The following is a 17942-nucleotide window of genomic DNA, read 5'->3' as shown; positions in this document are numbered from 1 at the left end:
GCAACTCAATCGATTATTTAAATTCGCCCGACGTGCCCGGCCCCGATCTAACCGAATTTCCTTTCGAATTGGATCCCTTCGAGGCGATTAAAATTCATTTCTGCCGGCTTATCATATTTTTTTAAACATTTCAAATAAATATTCGAGATCCTTCGTCTCCTCGCGTTAGGGGCGGTTTTTAGGACAGATTTTTCGACGGGGTTTTCCCGCGGTTCCCGGTTAGGGGGACACAAGGGGTAGTTTCGGGACATAATCGCGACGAAAACCCGGCTCGTGAGAATAATCACGGAAAAGGGCTTACGCCAGGAGTAATGGACTTATTCCGCTCGTTTTGCCCAGCCCGCCGTCGAAAGAAACTCCCCCGCCATTATTGCCGTCTTATTTGTCAAACCCCAAGAATGCCAGGGTGGACCTGGCCGGACAATGCCGACCACGAATTGCCAGATAAATATCTGGCACAATGATAATCCGCTCGTTTGGGCCGAGCCTTTGTCAGGTCTCGCGTTCGTTTCTCTTTCTCCAGGAAAATCGCGAAAACGAGCGTCCGCGCAAATTCCTCAATTTCGAGGCAAACGTTCTGGGCGTTCCCCCCGAATTTTACGGTGTACTTTAAAAACACGCGAAATAATGAAATGAACGCACAAGAGAGCGAGAATTCGGCTTCGCTGCCAAAACGAACGAAACGATAAAATAAATAAAATAAGTAAAATGGGGAGAAATTCTGACAAATCACTCACGACGTTAACGAAGTCCTGGAAGGTGATGGCGGCGACCCTGGCCTCCTTCGCCCTGGCCAGGAGGATGTCCCTTTTATTGGCAGGAATCTCCGCCCTCCACTCCGCACTCCTCAGGGCAGCCACGAAGTCCTCCACCGGGATCTCGCCGAATCCCTCGGGATCGAACTGCGAATTCCACAGGATCCGATAACCCCTCCCTTACCCTCCGTCCGTCCCGATTAGCCACGTACCTTGTCGAAGAGCATCCGCCATCTCTGAAAGCAGTAATGACGATTCGTCAATTACCGGCCGACAGGTACGGCGAAATCGCTGAATTCGCGTAATTGTAAGCGATGGCTCTCGCGGATGAAAGCACGAGGTTAAACCACGCGTCAACAAAAACCCTACAAAACGTAGGACCCGATCCCTCACCTTTAAAATAATTTTTTTAAATGTAATCAAAAGTATTAAACTTGTCGATAATTACCCTCGTTTCCGGTATTTCTACTTTTTTCTTTCGACAATTTGAATTTCTCTCTTCTAGAGTACTCACGTCGTTGAGGAGCTCCCTGCGGTACTCGGACTCGTCGATGTCACCGTCGATGTCGCCGTCGAGGTCGAGATCGACGTCGATTTCGGAGGCCAGGTCGGTGCGATCGGTGGCGTATCCGTCGCAGAGGACGCCACCGGCGCCACCGGCGCCCCCGGCTCCCCCGGCGCCCCCGGCGACGCTATTCGCAGCGCTGCGGGCGTCCTCCTCCTCGAGCGTGCCGGCGATCGTCGGGATGGAGACGCCGCTCGTCAAGGGCATCGTCGGGCGCGTCGCGGCCGACGCCGGCGTCGCGTCTGCATGCCGCGCGCCGCGCGCCGTGCGCTGTCCGATGCCGGGCCTCGTCTTTACCGCGTCGCGACGTCTCTCACTCGCCGGTAAATCGCGAATCCTTCTCCTCCGAAACGCGGCATGACGACTTAATGCGGAGTCGGCATCGAGTTCGAAACGCTTCTAATGGGACCAGCTGACTACGACCACGTGGTCGGTCACGTGGGCCAAGATGGCCGCCGTCGCGCGTCCCAGCTTCTAGCGCCTCTCCTGCACCGAGAGACACTTTAATTACCACGCAACCGTATTTATCGAGTTTCTTGAGCGGGGGGAGCGGGGGTAGTTCAATATCGAGTCTGCATCGAACTCGGGGTGGGGACGTGCCCAAAGGAACGCAACTATCGTCCGACCGCGTGGCGGGTCAGCTGATCGCGACCGCGTGGGTCAAGATGGACAGGGACTATACCTGTCGCGGAAGAATTGAATTTTATCGAATCGATAATTTAGGGACCTCTGTTCTCTTTCGATTAACGAGAGCGAGAGAGACGAACGAATATTTGTGCAGGTTAGGTGGGGGCGACGCAGGAGTCGGTCACGTGGGTAAACCAATCCGTTTACCCCGCGGCGTTGCTATGACGACGCGACTCGTCGCCGCTGCTTCCCTCCCGCCCGGGGCGCCGATGGCGTCGCACCCCTCCACGGGGGATTCGCCCACGTGGAGAAAGAGAGAAAGAGAGAGATCGTTGACGCGTCCGCTGCGCTATTAACTTTCGGTCGATAATGCAGAGCAGTGCAGCCAGAGCTCAGACGCGTCGTAGACTCTAGGGGGACTCCTCGCTCGTTCCCTTTTCCAGGAATCCCGTGAGCGAAAGATCCGTATCAAATTTTCCCGATATCGAAATTTCTGCCGAATTACGAGAACTCTAGTTTCCGATGAAATCGACAGTTTCGGGTACGACATTCAAATGTGGACCAAAGACGCGACTTTGCAACGATGGGACATTGTTTCACGAGTCTCTGTTCGTATGCGAAAAAATCCACGTATTAAAAAGCGATGAAACAACGTATGAGCGTCTCTCTCCCCTTCCCGTTGCGTCCGAGCTAAGACCAAGATGGCGGCGCCCATGTCCAAACAAGATGGCGCCCCCGTCGCGGTATCGGCCTCTCTCTCGCTGTCCTTTCTCCTGGATCCAGCCCTCTCGTTCCAGCCTCCCTCGACCCACGCGGCGGGTTTCCGCGACTAACTTCAAACGAACCACTCGTCGCGGAGGTCCCGAGGTCGATAACGCGGGGTCGCGTGCCGATAACGCGACCACGTGGCACCCGGTTCACGAGCGACAGCGCCGAGCGTCGCGACGTCGACGGACTCGACGCTACTGACTCGGGAAGGCGTCGCGCCACCCTCTCGCGCTCCCGCTCGTTCGCCGTCTCTCTCGCCCGCCCGCCCCGTCGCTCGCTCCGTCTCTTCCCACCCGCGGAGTGCAGGCGTGCACGCCGCGAGGCGCCCTCGAGTGAGTCACTCGCCCTCGTTGCGCTCGCCTCTTCTCCTGCTCCCTCTTTCGCCCCGCCGTTTTCTCCGTCTTTCTCTCGCCGCGGGGCGCTCGATACACGAAATACGCACACATAGACGGTGTACATCGATCGCTCTCCCCTTCCCCGCCGAAGCCCCTGAACGAGACACCCCCGACGTTTCCCCGGGTCTTTTCTCCCTTTCGCACCCCGCGTCTGATAGCCGAGACGACCGACGTCGACGCCGGAAGACGCGTCGAGTGACTCGCTCGGATGATCCCTCGAGTTATTCCTCCTCTCTTTCGTTTTAAAGGGATGTGAAAATTCACGAGAACACAGGAGGAAACGGAGGCTAGCTTCAGCGATGAACGTGGATTTATGTTACAATAAAGGGGAGCACGTTGTAAATTACATTGCAGCTGGATCATGCGGGAGGTATTAAAAATTGCGAAGGTAATTTATATCGAAGGTGGAGGACTCCGAGTTTCTCGAAAAGTTTACGGGTTGAATCAAACGAGGGAAACAACTCGTATTTGAAGCAAAAAAAGAGAAGAAGCGAATGGCTGCGCCATCTGCCGGAGCGACGGCGCACTACGTACTCATTTGGCTGACTCGTGAAAAGCTTATCTACTGTCAGACACGAGTGGCGCCATCGCACGGAAAATATCTACACCTCGAGTAGTTAACTCCGTAGTTTCCTAACTTATCCGAGAAAGGGTACTTTACCCACTGTTTCCTACCTTATCGAGAGATGAATGAACAGAATGAACAGAAAAATGAATACCTTAATCGACGAGAAACAATGTCCGAACGACTTGGGACATTGAGAAATAATTTCCTAGCGATAACCAATTTACACGGTAAAGTCGCGGTGGATCTTTATTTACACGTTACATCTAAATCCTACAAACAGTCGCAGGGGGGATAAACCTTACGATCCAGAGATCATCTAAACACCCGAGTGACCGAGTCCCATCTAGTCACCTATCAGCCTTCCAGATAATTAAATAGTTTAATAAATAAATAAATAAATAAATGACCGCATCTCCCCGGCACTTCGCTTCCCAATCGAGTCTAACGTGCAGGCGAGACGCATTCCCCGTAATGGAACGGTCTCCGCTTTAGTTTTCGGGAAACGTTCCGGTCGGTCGACTTCCTCCCGTCGTGTCCCCTCCCTAGAAAAATCCGAAAAAGCAAAACGACGAGATCGCGATCGGCAAAATCAGGCGGTCGTAACAGGAGGAGGACGCAACATCGATTTCGTCGCGGATGACAGTTTTTGTGACACCAAGTGTGCAATATGCGACGACCTCTTCCAGACAAATTCCCGGGTCCTGTCGTGGTCGTCGGCACTCTCCACTCGTACCTGAGAAGTAAGAAAAAAATTAGGAACGAGAGGAATAATTGTTTCCGAATGGAAAACCATGCCCCATGTTCCTCGACCTTCCCGTCATCCGATTTTTTTAAAACAACTGCCGGCATCTTCCTGTACCTGTTTCGGCTGCAATACGCGAATCGACTGGAGAGTCGCCGCCCCGCCATGGAGCACCCTAAGGCTCAATTTCCCGGACATCTCCGCCGTGGTGGCAGTGGCGCTTCTCAACTCCTTTTTCGCAGCCCTGCCGAATTCCTTTTCGACCTTCAACACCAGGGGACCGAGGTTGAACTTGGTTTTTATGGTCGTGTGGTCGCTCATCATGTTCACCGAGACATCTCCGGCTCTGTGTAACGAAGCCAGTCCGTAAAGCGTGGCTCGAGCCTTCGGCTTGCTCTTCTTCGTCTTCGTCTAGTTAACATACATTCTCACGAATAAAATAAGAACTTAAAATAAAGAGTCCCCCAAAATTGCGAAAAAAGAAGACCGATTACTTTGTCCTTTGGCGGCTTGCTCGCATTCGGCGTCTTCGTCTTCGTCTTCGTCTTCGTCTTCGTCTTGTTACTCTTGTTGGGGGTCTTCTTGGTGCCGGCACGGTTGGTCGATCTCGAGGTCGCGTTTATCGGGGAAAGTTGGTCGGTGGTCAAAGAGTTCGTCGAGATCGTTGAGGTTTCCCTTTCCATCTGGGAGCCCTAAAGATCGTTCAACGAAAAAATGAACCGTCTCTATCTTTTTCCACCACCCCGCCGGGACAAAAGTTTAAGGAGTGGCTCATTTAAATTCGAGCAATTCCGCCCACCTTGAAGACCTCGTCGACCGAGTTGCTCTCATGGGAATCGATTTTGATCGACTCCTCCGTCCTCCTCCTGGCGTTGCTCTTGCTGCCCTTCCTTTTCGTCTTTTTCTTGTTCTTGTTCTTGTTCGATTTGGTGTTGACGTTGGGGTTCGTCAATTTAACGGTCACAGGGTCGTAGTTCGTGCGCAGGATCTTGTTGATACGGCCCAAAATGTTATCCACGAAACGGTTGTATTTCGCCACGTAAATGGCGGAAACGTGAACGGGCTCTTCCATGGCGCCTAAAAATTGTTTCCATACGACACGAAATTAAGCACACGATCATCTTCCAAGCCACTCGATTCGAGAGATCATCCGACGTAACATAGCATTTATAACTTTTTTCAATTTTTTGACAGAGAAGTAGCGACGGTCGTCTTCGCGTCTTATTAATTTCCGGGCTCGTCACGGATCCCTGAGGCCATTTAGAGATGGCGTTCATTCCGCTAAGGAAGTGGAAGCCAGATCCTCCTTAATGGTCGATCGGAACCTACTTACGCGTCGAGGAAACAATGTTAACGGTAACGACCGGTCTGTTGGAATTCTCACCAAACTGGTACCAGAACCAGGCCATGACCCATTTCCGATGGTCGACCAAATTCGGCGTCCTCCGGCCACCTTCCCCTTAAGGTAAAAACGGCGGCGGGGAAGAACAACCAACGATTCCTTGAATACGAACACCGTAAAAAAAATTAAAATAAAGAAATTATAGGATTCCAAAATCAGCCGCTTTCACCCTAGCCACGTTCCTCTTAAAATAAACGACAGCGCATAATACCTGTCGATTCTGAATATGGGCAGGTAACGCGTGTAACGCTTTACGAGAGCTTTAAAAAAGAGTTAAAAATAAAAGAAAGAGGATTTTGGAGAATCTCGAAATCCGCGACGTTCCTCGCGAAGGCACGAGATTCGATTCGGCGAAATTGAAAAAGAAATTGGGAAAGGAAATGAAGAGGAATGAAAAGGGAAGAGGACGATGGCCCCTCCGTATTTGGAAGGTGGGAGTAGGTCAGGGTCAAGGTGGGACTCCAGGGTCAACGGGTACCGTCTCCCATCGGTCCTGGTCGACGACCTCGTTTCCCCTGGAGCCGGCCTCCGGGTGAAAGCCGATCAAAATTCCGCCCTCGAAACCTCGTTTCTTCTCCCGACGTCTCCTCTCCTTTTCTTCCTCTTCCCTTTATCCCTCTTCCTCGCACCGGAGTGAAATCTTTCTTGGAAACCGGCGACGCAGGAAGTGGACGCGCCTCTTGATCGACTCTCGAGGTAATCCAGGATTACCTCTTAACTCGGAATTCCCCTTTATTTTTCCTTATCCCCCTCGTTCTCGCGAGTCAACGAACCGTCCATCCAGGAGGATCTTTAAATCGCGAGATATCGTTTATTTCTTCACGATTTAATCAAATAAAAGCCTCGATTTTGATGTCTTTTATACGGCCAATTTCTGGCGCCGTCATTTTGAAAAACCATTAGAAAGGAAAGAAGCAGATTTTTCAACTCGGCCAGAGAGGTCGAGTTTTATTCCGTGTTTATATCCGTGGCATGGAAACGAAGAGAGATTCGAATCGATGAGAGAAAGAAAATAAAAAATAAGGCCTCGCCGACTTTCTTCAACTTTCGGCCGTTTCGCGTCGTTTGCATACACCTGTTTCGTCGGAATTCCTTTTAAGGAGAGGTCTTCGACGAGACGGCTCTCGTTACTTCTCTCTTGAAATTGCCTCGAGTGTCCTCGTTTACTTCCGCGTTCGTGCGAGAAAATGCGATTTACTCTCGTCAAATCGAGGGGCTTTTAAGGAAATTGAATAAAAAAAGAACCATTACCCCGAGATCCAGGCAACGTTTAACAAAGGCCACCGCAAGACGCTGCACGACTGACCCGCCATAAATATATAATTAGCGACCCCGAAGAAATCTTCTCTTATCACGGTTTCTCGATTTTATCGAGGCCTCCGACATAACTTATCGAGGTTTACATTGAAGGATCGTCCGATAAAACCGATCAGCCGGTGATTAACGGTGGCCGAGCCCGCGCTTCGATCTGCATCGTGCAATTTCACTTCCGAGGCAGCTCCACTTAGCAAATTATGGGTAAATGGGTCGGACGAAGAGGAAAGGAAACGGTGCCAGACGTGCAGAGTGTCCCAAAGACTACGCATGGTGTTTCCAACTCTACGGGGAATTCTAAATCTACTCTTTGGCGACCACCTCCTTGTCGCGAAAGGTTTTTGGTCTATAGAGCCTCGGAAAATCTCGAGATATGTATTTACAAGGAGGAATGAAGGGTGCAATCGGTTCGTCCTGTCGAGATCGTGATCGAGTCACCGTCAATTCCGTCCTTACCGTCCACCTTGCGGAAGCAGAGTTAGCGCAGAAGCAATCCGATCCCAAAATTTCGCGATTCGCGATCGCTTTTCTCCACTTTTCCTCAAACACGGAGAAAAGGTACTCGAAAATCGGCGCAAGAAATCCCGAGATCGTCGATAACCAAAATTGAGAATAACAACAAAATTTCATTTCGACTATACCTCGGAGAACGGCCAAAGAACGAGCATTAAAACGACGAGGCAATTGTCAAATTCGCCGGGACAAAATTTCATTTACAATTCAATCGATAAAAATTAACGTTCGCCCTGCGTTCCTTCGAGGGTCCGCGAGCGTCGAATTTGACAACCTCGTTTAACAATTGGCAGGACGGCACGTCACGCACAGGAGGAATTTGACAAATAAATAAACGTCCAGCACCGCGGAGCGAGGCGAAAAAGCGTGAGAGAAACATGAGAATAAAGTGGAATAAAGTCTGACACAATTTTGTAAAAACAATAAATTATCTATATTTCGTCAATCCATTGTGGAGAAGGGGGGGTGACTGTACAGTTTCGGGTAATGTTAAAAGTACAAAAAGTTCCTTAACGAGCTTTATCGAACGGCATCGTCAAACCGAGTCATCGACGAGTCCTTATCCCACTCTCCCATTTCTTCCTCGCACCCATCCTTTCTTTCCTTCCATTTTTCTCTTCCCTCCACATTTGAACGCGAACCAAGCACAACGAAACTCGAAATAACGCGACGTGACGTCACCAAAATAACACATTTTAATGCCACCTCTTTCGCCGATAACATCGATACCGAGAATATCGGCTCCGCCATATTGGATCGAATGTCTTGGAATTTGTCATTTACGAGTTAACGAAATGTTGAAAATCGAATCGAAAAATTAGACTCGACTCGACACGGCGGACTCGACAGATCGCGAAGTGCGGACCCCGTCACGGCGCGAACGATACGACCGAATCGATAAATAATCGCGAGAAAAGCTCGCATTCTCGGCCGTCGATTTCCCTCGACGATCGCGAAGACCGAACGGACGAACGTGGCCGGCAGGAAATAAATAAATAAATAAATAAATAAAGTCTACGTCCCTCTTCGTACAAAGAAGTCAAAGGAGGAGGGTAAAAAGGGAGGGGTCCACTGTCACGGATCGTCGACCAAACCCAGAGGACTTGAACCAGGATTTACCATCCAGCACCCAAAACACCCAGACAAGCTCCCTCTACATAGACTCTTCCAGGTTAGACCGAAAGCTTTCTTCCACCTCTCGAGTACCTTTGTTCCAAGGCGTTAGAGAAACCGAACCTAATCTCGACACTCTCCAGAGGAAAAAAAAAATGGAGAAAATTCCAGGCAATCCAGGAGAGTCAAATCAGAAACGAAGGGCCAAGGAGAGCCTCGATGATCCTACGGATCCGCCAAATCGCCCTCGTCCCTCGCAACCCCTTAACGAGAGGTCCTCCCTCTTCGACGGTCGAACCCCCTACTGAGCCCGCAGTCGCGAGTGCTTCTTGGCCTTGAACTCACGTGCTCGCCGCGCGTCCGCGATGTCGGCGATCGAGTCGTCCTCCTCGTCCTCCTCGTCCTCGTCTTCGTCCTCGTCTTCGTCCTCGTCGTCGTCGTCGTCGTCGCCCGTGAGGTCGAGGTCTACGTCGTCCTCGTCGTCATCGTCGTCGTCGTCCTCGTCGTCCTCGTCGGCGGCCTGGGGAACGGCCTGATGAGCCGCGGAGGCCACGGGGTCCGAACCTTCCGCCGGGGTGTTCTCCAAAATGGAGGCCGCCTGACCTTCGGGCACGACCTCGCCGCCTTCGACCTCTTCCTCCTCGTAGGCTCCCTCGGAGTCCTGATCGCCCGAAGTCGCGTCTCCCGCGTTTTCGTTCGACCCCTCGGCCTCGGGAATGCCGTTCAGGTCGTTCTGCACGTTGGCCGGGAGCGAGGGCGTTGCAACCGCCGCGACCGGCTGCACCGGCGACGCGGCGGCGACTGCTGGCTCCACCGCGGAAACCTCGTCGTCGTCCTCGTCGTCCTCGTCCTCGCCTGAGGACGGAGTTAAAAGTCCAGCTTTAGCGATTTTTTTTCCAACTCTCTCTTAATAAATAAAGGGGGTAAATTTTCTTTCGGGGTGGACCGAATTCGTTATTTCCGATACACCGATTTTCCCGACCGTCGCGGCATATCGGGCTTTTCAGGTCGAGCGGTAAAACGCAGATGGTGCATTTTAGTAGGTTGTCCCGCGGCGGACTCTCTTCCGGGCTTTCATTAGCCATTCGCCCCGAGTGACGGGTGTCCCACTTATTAAACGTGGTCAGTGGTCAACGCGCGGGAGATCGGTCAAGCTTTGATCCCTGTCCCGTAACAGGTCGGACAAGTTCACCGGACAGAGAGTCGACCATTTTCGGGCTCTGACTTTAAACTCTCCGAGACGGGACCAAATGCGTGAATTTTGAGTTGGACTTTTTGCCCCACCGGCGAACGATTTCGAACGATTTCGAACGATTTCGGTTCCGGATTCCCGGCGAGAACGAACCTCGACTCGGATTATGCCAATCCTTGCGAGTATCCCGTTAATCACGCTCGTACGCAACGCGGACCCGCGGAACCACTTCGCGATGTATGCTCGCGGGGATGGATATGTGCATAACGGTGGACGTCTCGGCTCGCTCGTCAATTTACGGTACCGAGGCGAACTCGAAGAACGCGAGGAGCACGTTTGCTCACCTCCGAGGATGTCTTCGATGAACCTCTCGAGGTAATCGTCGTCCTCGTCGTCGTCCTCCTCCTCCTCTTCCTCCTCGTCGTCGTCATCGTCGCCGGTAAAATCGAGGTCCACGTCGTCGTCGTCGTCGTCGTCGTCGTCGTCGTCGTCGGCAACGGCCGCGGGGGGAGCGGCCGCGGCTTGCCTGCCGGACTCCTTCTCGGGGATCGCCGAGGACGAGCTCTGCGCTTCCGGGACCGGCGAGGCGATAGCGCCCATCGCGAGGCAGCACAAAAGTGCCAGCACCGCCACCAACCTCATCTCTCTGAAAGGAAAGAAGATTCGGAAAAATAATTACCAAAGCGAGGGAGGTCGTGACCTTTCGAGACTCACCTGGAGGGGTGTCCGAGCTGTCCGATAGCGCCGATAACGGGTCAGGTACGAGGGGCACTGCACCTGCGACTCGGCGGAACTCTTCGGGGAAACAGGCGCGACTCCGAGGGCCCCCCTCTTTTATACCTGGTGGCACCCCACCTCCTCCGCCTCTTCGGCGTCCTCCTTCGGAGCGTCCTCGTCCTCCCCCTGGTCCCACGTGGGGCACGCCTGCCACATCTCCAGAAAAATCAGGGGAGGTCCCCCCTTCCTCCTCGTCTCTCCCTATCGGATTTACTTCCAGGTCGATGTCGCCGCTTTTCGGGAGAGGTTCCTAGGGATACGGGGATACCGGCCTCGAAAAAGTAAAAGTAAAAAAGGAACGCATTAATGATCTTCCACGAGAGAGAAACGCGAGAGGAAATGATAACTTTCTCGAGTTCGGGGAGATAATTTGAATGAACGCGTAGCGTATATTATTTGACGTGCTCGAAAGGCGATCGAAAAATTGACTCGAGCGCTTTGGGCTGATTTTTCGGAAAATTTCGTGTTCCGGAGCCCGCTCGGGTCGGTCCGGAGGACCGCATTCCTCTGGAGCGTTAGAACGCGCCGTCCCATTTGTCGGCTCCGAGGGAAAGCAATGATCTGGTTAACTGTACATTTCACGCTCGGATTTCCTGGGGGTCGACCGAGCCCCGAGGACGTCTTCGTCTTCGAGGATGACTTAGGGAACCAACTAGTCCATAATATGGATCGCTAAGAAATTGACGCGATTCCGAGCTCTCCCAAACGACCGGGAGGAAAATCGGATGGAAAAATTCCTTCGGAGGAAGGGCAAGGCTTATTTATCGCGCACATTTAGCGGGATCTTGAGCATCTCCTCGGAGGCGTCCTCCCCCCGAAGACAATGACATCGAGGCAAGTGCACCGAGCATCCTTCGACTCGACCAAGTATTAAGATAAAACCGGGAGAGCCTAATTGAACGATTGATTTCTCTTGCCTGTCCCGATCGCCGAAAGGAGAAAACGAGAGAAGAAAAAGGAGTGCAGCGACTTCTTGCCGCAATGATCAGTCCCGAGGTGATTTGCTCTCCAGATTTTACGAGTTTACTCACGATTACCGGCAATGCTCGTTTCCCGGCGATTTCGCCCCCTCTTTCCCCGTTTGTCGCTTCCCTCCCTCCTCCCGGGGGGGAGGGGCAAAAAACCGAGACAAAACGCGCGTCCGTAACCCAGATCGCATTCTCTCGTTCCTGTCCTGGATCGAGAGATCGGCGAATGATTTTCCCCAAAACGAATTTCCGAAAAAAATCCCAGAAACCGGCGGCCGACCGTTAGAGCGAGATTCGCGGGCCAATTCTCAAAGGAAAGTGAGCCCAAAGTCTCGGCCATCGGAGCACTCAACGGCGATACCGTATCGAATCGAATATGAAATTCTGAAGACAAATAAAACGACTTTTTTGTTTCTTAATTACGTTAATGAATTTCAGCCGCAAGGATAAAATCACACGGAAATCTAGGGGATAATTGTAAATCTCCAAAATGAAAAAAATCCTCAAAGCGACTCAGATCACGAGGCGTTGTCACCGAGGAATGCGGAGGGCCCTGGTGACGATGCTCCAACACGGAAACGTTACCTCGTACAGAAACGAAGACGCGCACATCCTGATTACTAATTCCGGGCGAAGGCGCGCGCGTACTACTTATCACCGAAGCACTGACACCAAATCCCATATTCCACGCCGGAACCATAGCGGACCGCCGAACGAATTATTCCGAATTGAAAAGAAAGAGAGAAAAAAGGAGAGCCGACGTTAACAAAAATCCCCCCAAAAAGACTGCAACAAGCTACACAAGATAATAAGATCGAAAGGAAAAATCAAAAATTTGTTAAAACGACCTACCGGGCATTTTTCTAAGTAACCGCAACGTGCCTCTGACACCGTTCCCTTGAACTTAGACCCGACTCTGCATCCAAAAACGGCGACGGCCATCCCCGCGCTCCTTCGCAAAGTCGCCTATTCTCGGGGTAGCTCCGTGTCGTCGTATTCTCCTGATAACCGACGCCGGGTTCGGTCTCTCTTACTAGGAGAGTACGAAGAGCACGGAGGTGGCCGGACTTTGGACAAACCTCCGTGCACGTTCTATGTTCCCGTTAACAAAATTCAATTTCCGCCCAGGCCAGAGTAGGAGAGAAGACGCGCGACCTCCTTGCCATTTCTATGTTCCTAGTAAGAACTCCGTCGAGGTGGCAGTTTTCGGCGGCGTCCCGTTTCCTCGGTCAACCGCCCGATGGCGCGACAATCGCCAGCGTAATGGCCGCATCGGAGTGACAGATTAACGAAAGGCTTCTTTTTATCGGCGAAAGCAATGTCGCTGGACCAGACGGTTTGCGAGGGTAATTGTATTGATAAATAGAACCGCCGGTTTAAAGGAAACGAGATGTATTTCATGATTCAGGGAAACCGTGCGATCTGTTGCTGCCGTACTCGCGCCAAAGTTCGTGAAAAACCTAGCTTGTGCATCGAGCTTAATTTAGATGCCCTGTCATTCTTTCAGATTTAAAGGCATTCGAAAGACGTCTCACGGAGGTTATCGCCAGCTTACAGCCTTCCACGCTCAGATGGAGAAGTACGTTTGCGTTTAAGCAATCTCTTTCTCTTCGAATCTACCTTAGGTTAAAGCTACGATGTTTTCGAGCCAAGTCGAATGACTAGAACCTCCGTAAATAAATGACAGGTACGCTTGACTTTTGTTCCGTCTTGTACAAGCAGTCTGCTTGCAGTGCTACTGGGATTCATCTCCATTTGCACGGCGGTAGGTGCATGGCACTGGCTAACCGATCCCAATACCTCCGCGGTTTCGTTCGCTCAGAGCCTATACAATCATCCGTTCTTCACGCTCGCCAGCATTATCCTGGGTAAGTAAATATCTCCCGATTTATCTTTATCCGTGTTCCTCGATACTCGATACGTCTCATCTCCGTTTCCTTTGCAGTGATACTGTTTATGATGGGGATTCACAGACGAGTCATCGCGCCGAGCATCATCACGCAGAGGGCTCGGAGCGTTCTAGGTGACTTTAACATGAGCTGCGACGACACGGGGAAACTCATTCTCAAGCTGACGAGACCCCCGCATCCTCATGAAACTTAAGACGATCGATTCACCTGGAGGCACGTCCGAAGAAAGTGTTCGATCCCACGAAAGGACCTTCCATGGTGCGTGCAGACGACGAGAGGGCGCATCTACCACATGTGTTCCGCAAACTATCTTTAATATCCCGACGCCCGGAGTCAAAGTTTCCTTCCATCTTGATTTATTCTCGTCTATACGAGGTTTTGAAAATTTCGCTACGTTTCGACTCTTGCCAGAAAACCTTGCCAAGAGTTTGGTGCGAGCCAACCGCGATATCGGTATCTAATTAAAGGAATCTCTCCGTGACTCGCTACTCGAAAGTTTTACCGATGTTAAGGGAATCGGTGGCCCATACTTTTGTTCCTGTATCGGAGACTAGCCCCGTTCCCCTCGCTAGCTCCACTAAAGCAAGACCCATACCGAGGCTCGGTCGGTTGTACAATTGTTAATATATACATATGTATAAATTAATGATAAGCGGTTACGTTAACGCAACGGACACATACGCGAACCATATTTATTAAGGCTACGATATTGTAATATAATTTCTGTTCCTATACGTATCTTGTGTCTTTATCCCACGAACCTCGACCTCCATGAGCGAATGCTCAAAGCTTTGATTTTTATACAAGCCAATGTAGTCGCCCGACTTTCCAGAGACCAAACTTCGAATGGAATAATCCGAACTTAACGTTGAAAACATTTATTCGTATAGTCTCCACAATGTTATAATTTAAAGCGATACATAGTCTCGCGCTTTCTTCCGTAAAATAATACATGTACAACGATAATATACTCCTGACGTTAATTATTGGTATTCAAGACTTAATGAGCTGTAACGTCGTCGCCGAAGAATCAAAGGCTCAATTCGAAATCCGTGTGTATGTACAAAGGGCAACGATGCTTACGCCGTTTCGTGCAAACTTCAAAAACCATCATCAATGTCATCAAACGGTGAGAGGACCAACTAACAACTCGCAACTCGCCCTCTCCGGTCATGCACATGCAATGTGCATAACATAATAGAGTTCCCAGGAAACGGTCTCTAACCGGTACCCAAAATATCCGCGCAAGTCTCAACCAAACTTGAGGAGAACGAATCAAATACGTCGGCCCGCCTAAAAATCAAGCTTGAATCATTAGCACAATGCTATAAAACTCGGCCCGAATTTCTTCTGGAAACACCGGAAACACCGGAAACACCAACGCCATGAACGTAACCTAATTTCAATTCCAATCCAGTAACTTTTACCGAGTCTCATGATTACCCCGTGGAACATTCCCTACAAACCGATATGTCATCGCAATCGTCCGACGTGTCTATAATCAGCGGAGAGATCGCTTAAATTCCGGATTATAATCCAATTTAAAACGGTAATCGAATCACGTTCCGTGATGTCTTAAATAAAAGGAAAGACCCGAGGACGCTCCGACGGGACCGTCCACCACGAAGCGACTCCCCAGAAAGCTGTCCTCCCGTCTAGGGAAGGTAAGGTAAATACCCTAATTTAGAAGATTTCGTCAATAGGATTAATTAAATCTACCCGCGAGTACCAAGAACACTCATCCCTCGTCCCCGGGCCTCGTTGACCGGGATTCCAGCTCTTCTTCGGTATCTAGTAGAAGGCAGAGTGGCAGAACGTCCGAATCGACCCTTTTTGGGATCTCTTCGCGTCGGAGGCGCTTTTCGTCCAGTGTGCATCCACCAAGGTACCAGTCTACGAGGACGATTTCCACGCCAGGCACTGAAGTCCCACGGGGAACGGGCGTGCCCCTCGAGGGGGAACCTCAAGAATAGAAGCTCGAGCTCCTCGGGAGATACTAGTGCATGGAAAATAAATCCCCAGCGGAAGGTAACGGCGCCAAGCCTCCGGTAACGTCAGGAAGTTGGGTCAAGTCGGGAAGGTTCGAGATGTGGGACTTCACCTCCGTCCGTACCGTACAGACCTTTTTCAGCTTCTCCTTGTAATCCTAGGAACGGATTTTATGTTTAGGTAACTTGTAAGAAGGAAAAAAGAATTACAAGGGTCTTACCTCTAGCGTAGACTGAGCTTGCTGAAGAAGTTGCTTCTGCGCAAGGGTATAGTCCCTGAGCATCGTCAGGAGCCTTCTTCGGTCTTCCATCTCGGCTTGCAACCTGCCGTTATAGTCTGCCAGTAAAGCAGCTGCCTCGTTGACCGCGATGCTCAGCTGATCCGCGGCGGCTCGATCGGCCAGGTTGGCTAGCAGAGAGACTTCGGAGACCTCCGGGGGTAGCGAAGCAATGCGCTCTCTCACTCCTGCATCGGAGGATGCCGTATTCTCCAAGTCCTGGAAAAGAGAAACCTTCGTTAAGTTTTGGCGTTTCGTTGTCAATGGAATGTAATCTCTTGCCGCGATTGTTCCGGAAATGTTCGCACGTTAAAGAAAACCGATCGAGCAACTCAAGATGAATGACACCTTGCACGTAACCGTCCGACGGATAAAAGCCAACCTAGCACAGCTATTGCACATCCAAAATAAAGTTGAAATCAATTTAAATACTCTGCACGACTGCTCTAAGAAAAGATAACGTCGGGGATGGACTCGTTATTTCGCCAGCGCAATTTCGTTTATGCCTTATGGAGTCAAAGTGTATTTTTCTAACATCAAGACACTTTATTGGAGTCGGTACATATTCCGTATTATCGTTCTCTGCTGGAGAAACGGAATTAACCATTAAAGCCTTAATAAGCTCCTCCGTCTCCGGCGGGTCCCCCGCAGGCGTTCTCGGACTGAGGGTAACGTGAAGCTCTTTGGTACCGTCCACTTCTACTTCGGTCTCCGACTTCTTCCTCTCCTTTTTCTCCTTCTAAAAAGTCCAAAAATTAATAGATCGTTCCAATCTTCGTTTTAAAATGGACGTCGACTCGTACCTTTTCCACTTCCGTTTTAGCTTTCTTTCTAGGTGGCGGAGTGCCAGGTTCCTTGGTCGCATCGGGAGCGGTCGCAAAGGCTGCCTTAAACTCGGAAATTTGTGCCCTGTCGTAAACTCCTCTCTCTTCCCAGATCTGCAGTAACCTGCTTAACCGTTCCCTGGTTTTCTCGTCGAAGCCCTTCATGTGTTCAAACGCCTTTGGCAGAACGGTCTCGAACTCCTTCCCAAACTCTGGCCCCTTCTTCTTGCTGTTTTGAATGACGTCGTTCGCCAGATACATGAACATCAGCTTACGATTATCCTTCACTGAAACGAAGCACAAATGGCACATAACTCCTGCAATTACCCCGATCGATAGCAAGAACGAATCAACATGCCATTTGCTGTAGCAGCGAATTCCAGGTACCGATCGTGCACACTTCCCTCTACGCTACCCTAAAGCGATTACGTGCATAAACAAACGGCGTTGCAACAGCCTCGATCTCCCTCCATTTTCAAAAACCAGGAGCAACAGGAGAACCTTCTCGATGTGAAACTTCTATTAAAGAAGCGTCGATAAAATTCGAACGTCGTGCCAGTCCTTCGGGCATAGAAACGACTAAGAAAAGGGGGACCAACGAGAACCGCTCCGTGTCTCCTAACCTCAAACTCCCAACTGCGTCCGGCGAGCCTGGGTACCGGAATTCGAGGCGACCGCGCAACGGTCTTGACATTTTCTCGATCGCACGAAGAACCAGCATCGAGGTAACGGGAAACCCGGGGAAATCGTGTCACGGGGACTGCCGAGAGCTCACCTTTGCACATCTCCTTGAACCAGACCTTAACAATCGTGGGATGGTGCTTTCTGTGATGTATCAGCCACAGGGAGAGCGTCTGGATGCTCTGCTGGGACGGGTTGAGGTCCATCAGCTTCTTTACCAGTGCACTCTCCGTAAATCCTGCCATCTTCACGGAGAAACGCGGCGTGACGCGACTTCGCTCAGCAACCGAGACGGAACTGCTTACTTCGAATTTGCTTCGAATCGCACCGAATCGCGATCGTCCTGTCCGGTGCTATCCGGTGGTGTCACGACGAAACTCTGCTCGCTTTGCGCCGCCTAACGTGCCAGCTCCACGCGCCGTCGAAATAACGAACTAACATGGGGTGTTCGGAACTCTCAATAAAATCCCCTATATAATTACATCCCAGTTTTGTACGCAACGTAAATTACGTGAAGAGATTTACGTGGAAACTCGTTTCCACCGCGGTTTAATGTGATATT

The 17942-nt window shown here is 50.9% G+C and overlaps 4 protein-coding genes across 8 annotated transcripts in view; 1 reads left to right on the top strand and 3 right to left on the bottom strand.

Moving 5' to 3' along the window:
• The window catches only part of LOC105695119 (protein rhomboid), a 90686-nt gene extending 89159 nt beyond the window's left edge, over nucleotides 1–1527 (bottom strand). The window contains exons 1-3 of the mRNA XM_023433947.1: nucleotides 1270–1527; nucleotides 968–991; nucleotides 738–902 (exon numbers count right to left, since the gene is read on the bottom strand). Of these exons, the coding sequence (XP_023289715.1) occupies nucleotides 738–902; nucleotides 968–991; nucleotides 1270–1527 (447 nt within the window). The remainder of the gene's footprint in view (nucleotides 1–737; nucleotides 903–967; nucleotides 992–1269) is intronic.
• A 2606-nt stretch (nucleotides 1528–4133) lies between these two features.
• Nucleotides 4134–12760, bottom strand: LOC105694983 (nucleolin). 4 transcript variants are annotated; one of them, XM_012416185.2, is made up of 8 exons: nucleotides 12552–12760; nucleotides 10669–11003; nucleotides 10299–10600; nucleotides 9108–9617; nucleotides 5220–5497; nucleotides 4915–5112; nucleotides 4538–4831; nucleotides 4134–4411 (listed from the first exon to the last, which is right to left on the bottom strand). In XM_012416185.2, the coding sequence occupies exons 3-8, from the start codon at nucleotides 10594–10596 to the stop codon at nucleotides 4268–4270; spliced, it is 1722 nt and encodes a 573-aa protein (XP_012271608.1). In that variant the 5' UTR covers nucleotides 10597–10600; nucleotides 10669–11003; nucleotides 12552–12760; the 3' UTR covers nucleotides 4134–4267. The 4 variants fall into 4 exon arrangements, with proteins under 4 accessions (XP_012271608.1, XP_023289716.1, XP_023289718.1 ...); XM_023433948.1 differs by having other exon boundaries at nucleotides 10299–11003; XM_023433950.1 differs by lacking the exon at nucleotides 12552–12760 and adding an exon at nucleotides 12285–12326 and having other exon boundaries at nucleotides 10299–11003.
• A 189-nt stretch (nucleotides 12761–12949) lies between these two features.
• Nucleotides 12950–14343, top strand: LOC105695167 (nuclear envelope phosphatase-regulatory subunit 1). The gene is made up of 4 exons (XM_012416509.1): nucleotides 12950–13045; nucleotides 13207–13278; nucleotides 13433–13567; nucleotides 13645–14343. The coding sequence occupies exons 1-4, from the start codon at nucleotides 13018–13020 to the stop codon at nucleotides 13800–13802; spliced, it is 393 nt and encodes a 130-aa protein (XP_012271932.1). The 5' UTR covers nucleotides 12950–13017; the 3' UTR covers nucleotides 13803–14343.
• Nucleotides 14344–14471: 128 nt separating this feature from the next.
• Nucleotides 14472–17843, bottom strand: LOC105695166 (regulation of nuclear pre-mRNA domain-containing protein 1B). 2 transcript variants are annotated; one of them, XM_012416507.2, is made up of 5 exons: nucleotides 17475–17843; nucleotides 16679–16986; nucleotides 16411–16614; nucleotides 15819–16094; nucleotides 14472–15755 (listed from the first exon to the last, which is right to left on the bottom strand). In XM_012416507.2, the coding sequence occupies exons 1-5, from the start codon at nucleotides 17623–17625 to the stop codon at nucleotides 15606–15608; spliced, it is 1089 nt and encodes a 362-aa protein (XP_012271930.1). In that variant the 5' UTR covers nucleotides 17626–17843; the 3' UTR covers nucleotides 14472–15605. The 2 variants fall into 2 exon arrangements, with proteins under 2 accessions (XP_012271930.1, XP_012271931.1); XM_012416508.2 differs by having other exon boundaries at nucleotides 16480–16614; nucleotides 17475–17839.
• Between the last annotated feature and the right edge of the window lie 99 nt (nucleotides 17844–17942).

This window comes from Orussus abietinus, unplaced genomic scaffold (genome assembly GCF_000612105.2).
Source record: "Orussus abietinus isolate OABI.00-Male unplaced genomic scaffold, Oabi_2.0 scaffold59, whole genome shotgun sequence".
In the NCBI taxonomy this organism is placed as follows: domain Eukaryota; kingdom Metazoa; phylum Arthropoda; class Insecta; order Hymenoptera; family Orussidae; genus Orussus; species Orussus abietinus.
The sequence above is the reverse complement of the archived record's forward strand: the minus strand, read 5'-3'. Positions and strand labels throughout refer to the sequence as shown.

What these genes read in the sequence shown, in the direction of transcription:
- LOC105694983 (XM_023433948.1), bottom strand. Translation starts at nt 10,596, where the DNA reads ATGAGGTTGGTGGCGGTGCTGGCACTTTTGTGCTGCCTCGCGATGGGC. An exon ending in CATCGAAGACATCCTCGGAG is followed by an intron (nt 9,618 to 10,298) that starts GTGAGCAAACGT and finishes CTCCGTCCTCAG; the next exon opens with GCGAGGACGAGGACGACGAG. An exon ending in GCAAGCCGCCAAAGGACAAA is followed by an intron (nt 4,832 to 4,914) that starts GTAATCGGTCTT and finishes TATGTTAACTAG; the next exon opens with ACGAAGACGAAGAAGAGCAA.
- LOC105695167 (XM_012416509.1), top strand. Translation starts at nt 13,018, where the DNA reads ATGTCGCTGGACCAGACGGTTTGCGAGG. An exon ending in TTCCACGCTCAGATGGAGAA is followed by an intron (nt 13,279 to 13,432) that starts GTACGTTTGCGT and finishes GTCTGCTTGCAG; the next exon opens with TGCTACTGGGATTCATCTCC. An exon ending in GCTCGCCAGCATTATCCTGG is followed by an intron (nt 13,568 to 13,644) that starts GTAAGTAAATAT and finishes TTTCCTTTGCAG; the next exon opens with TGATACTGTTTATGATGGGG.
- LOC105695166 (XM_012416507.2), bottom strand. Translation starts at nt 17,625, where the DNA reads ATGGCAGGATTTACGGAGAGTGCACTGGTAAAGAAGCTGATGGACCTC. An exon ending in GTTCAAGGAGATGTGCAAAG is followed by an intron (nt 16,987 to 17,474) that starts GTGAGCTCTCGG and finishes GCTTCGTTTCAG; the next exon opens with TGAAGGATAATCGTAAGCTG. An exon ending in CTCCAATAAAGTGTCTTGAT is followed by an intron (nt 16,095 to 16,410) that starts GTTAGAAAAATA and finishes TCTCTTTTCCAG; the next exon opens with GACTTGGAGAATACGGCATC.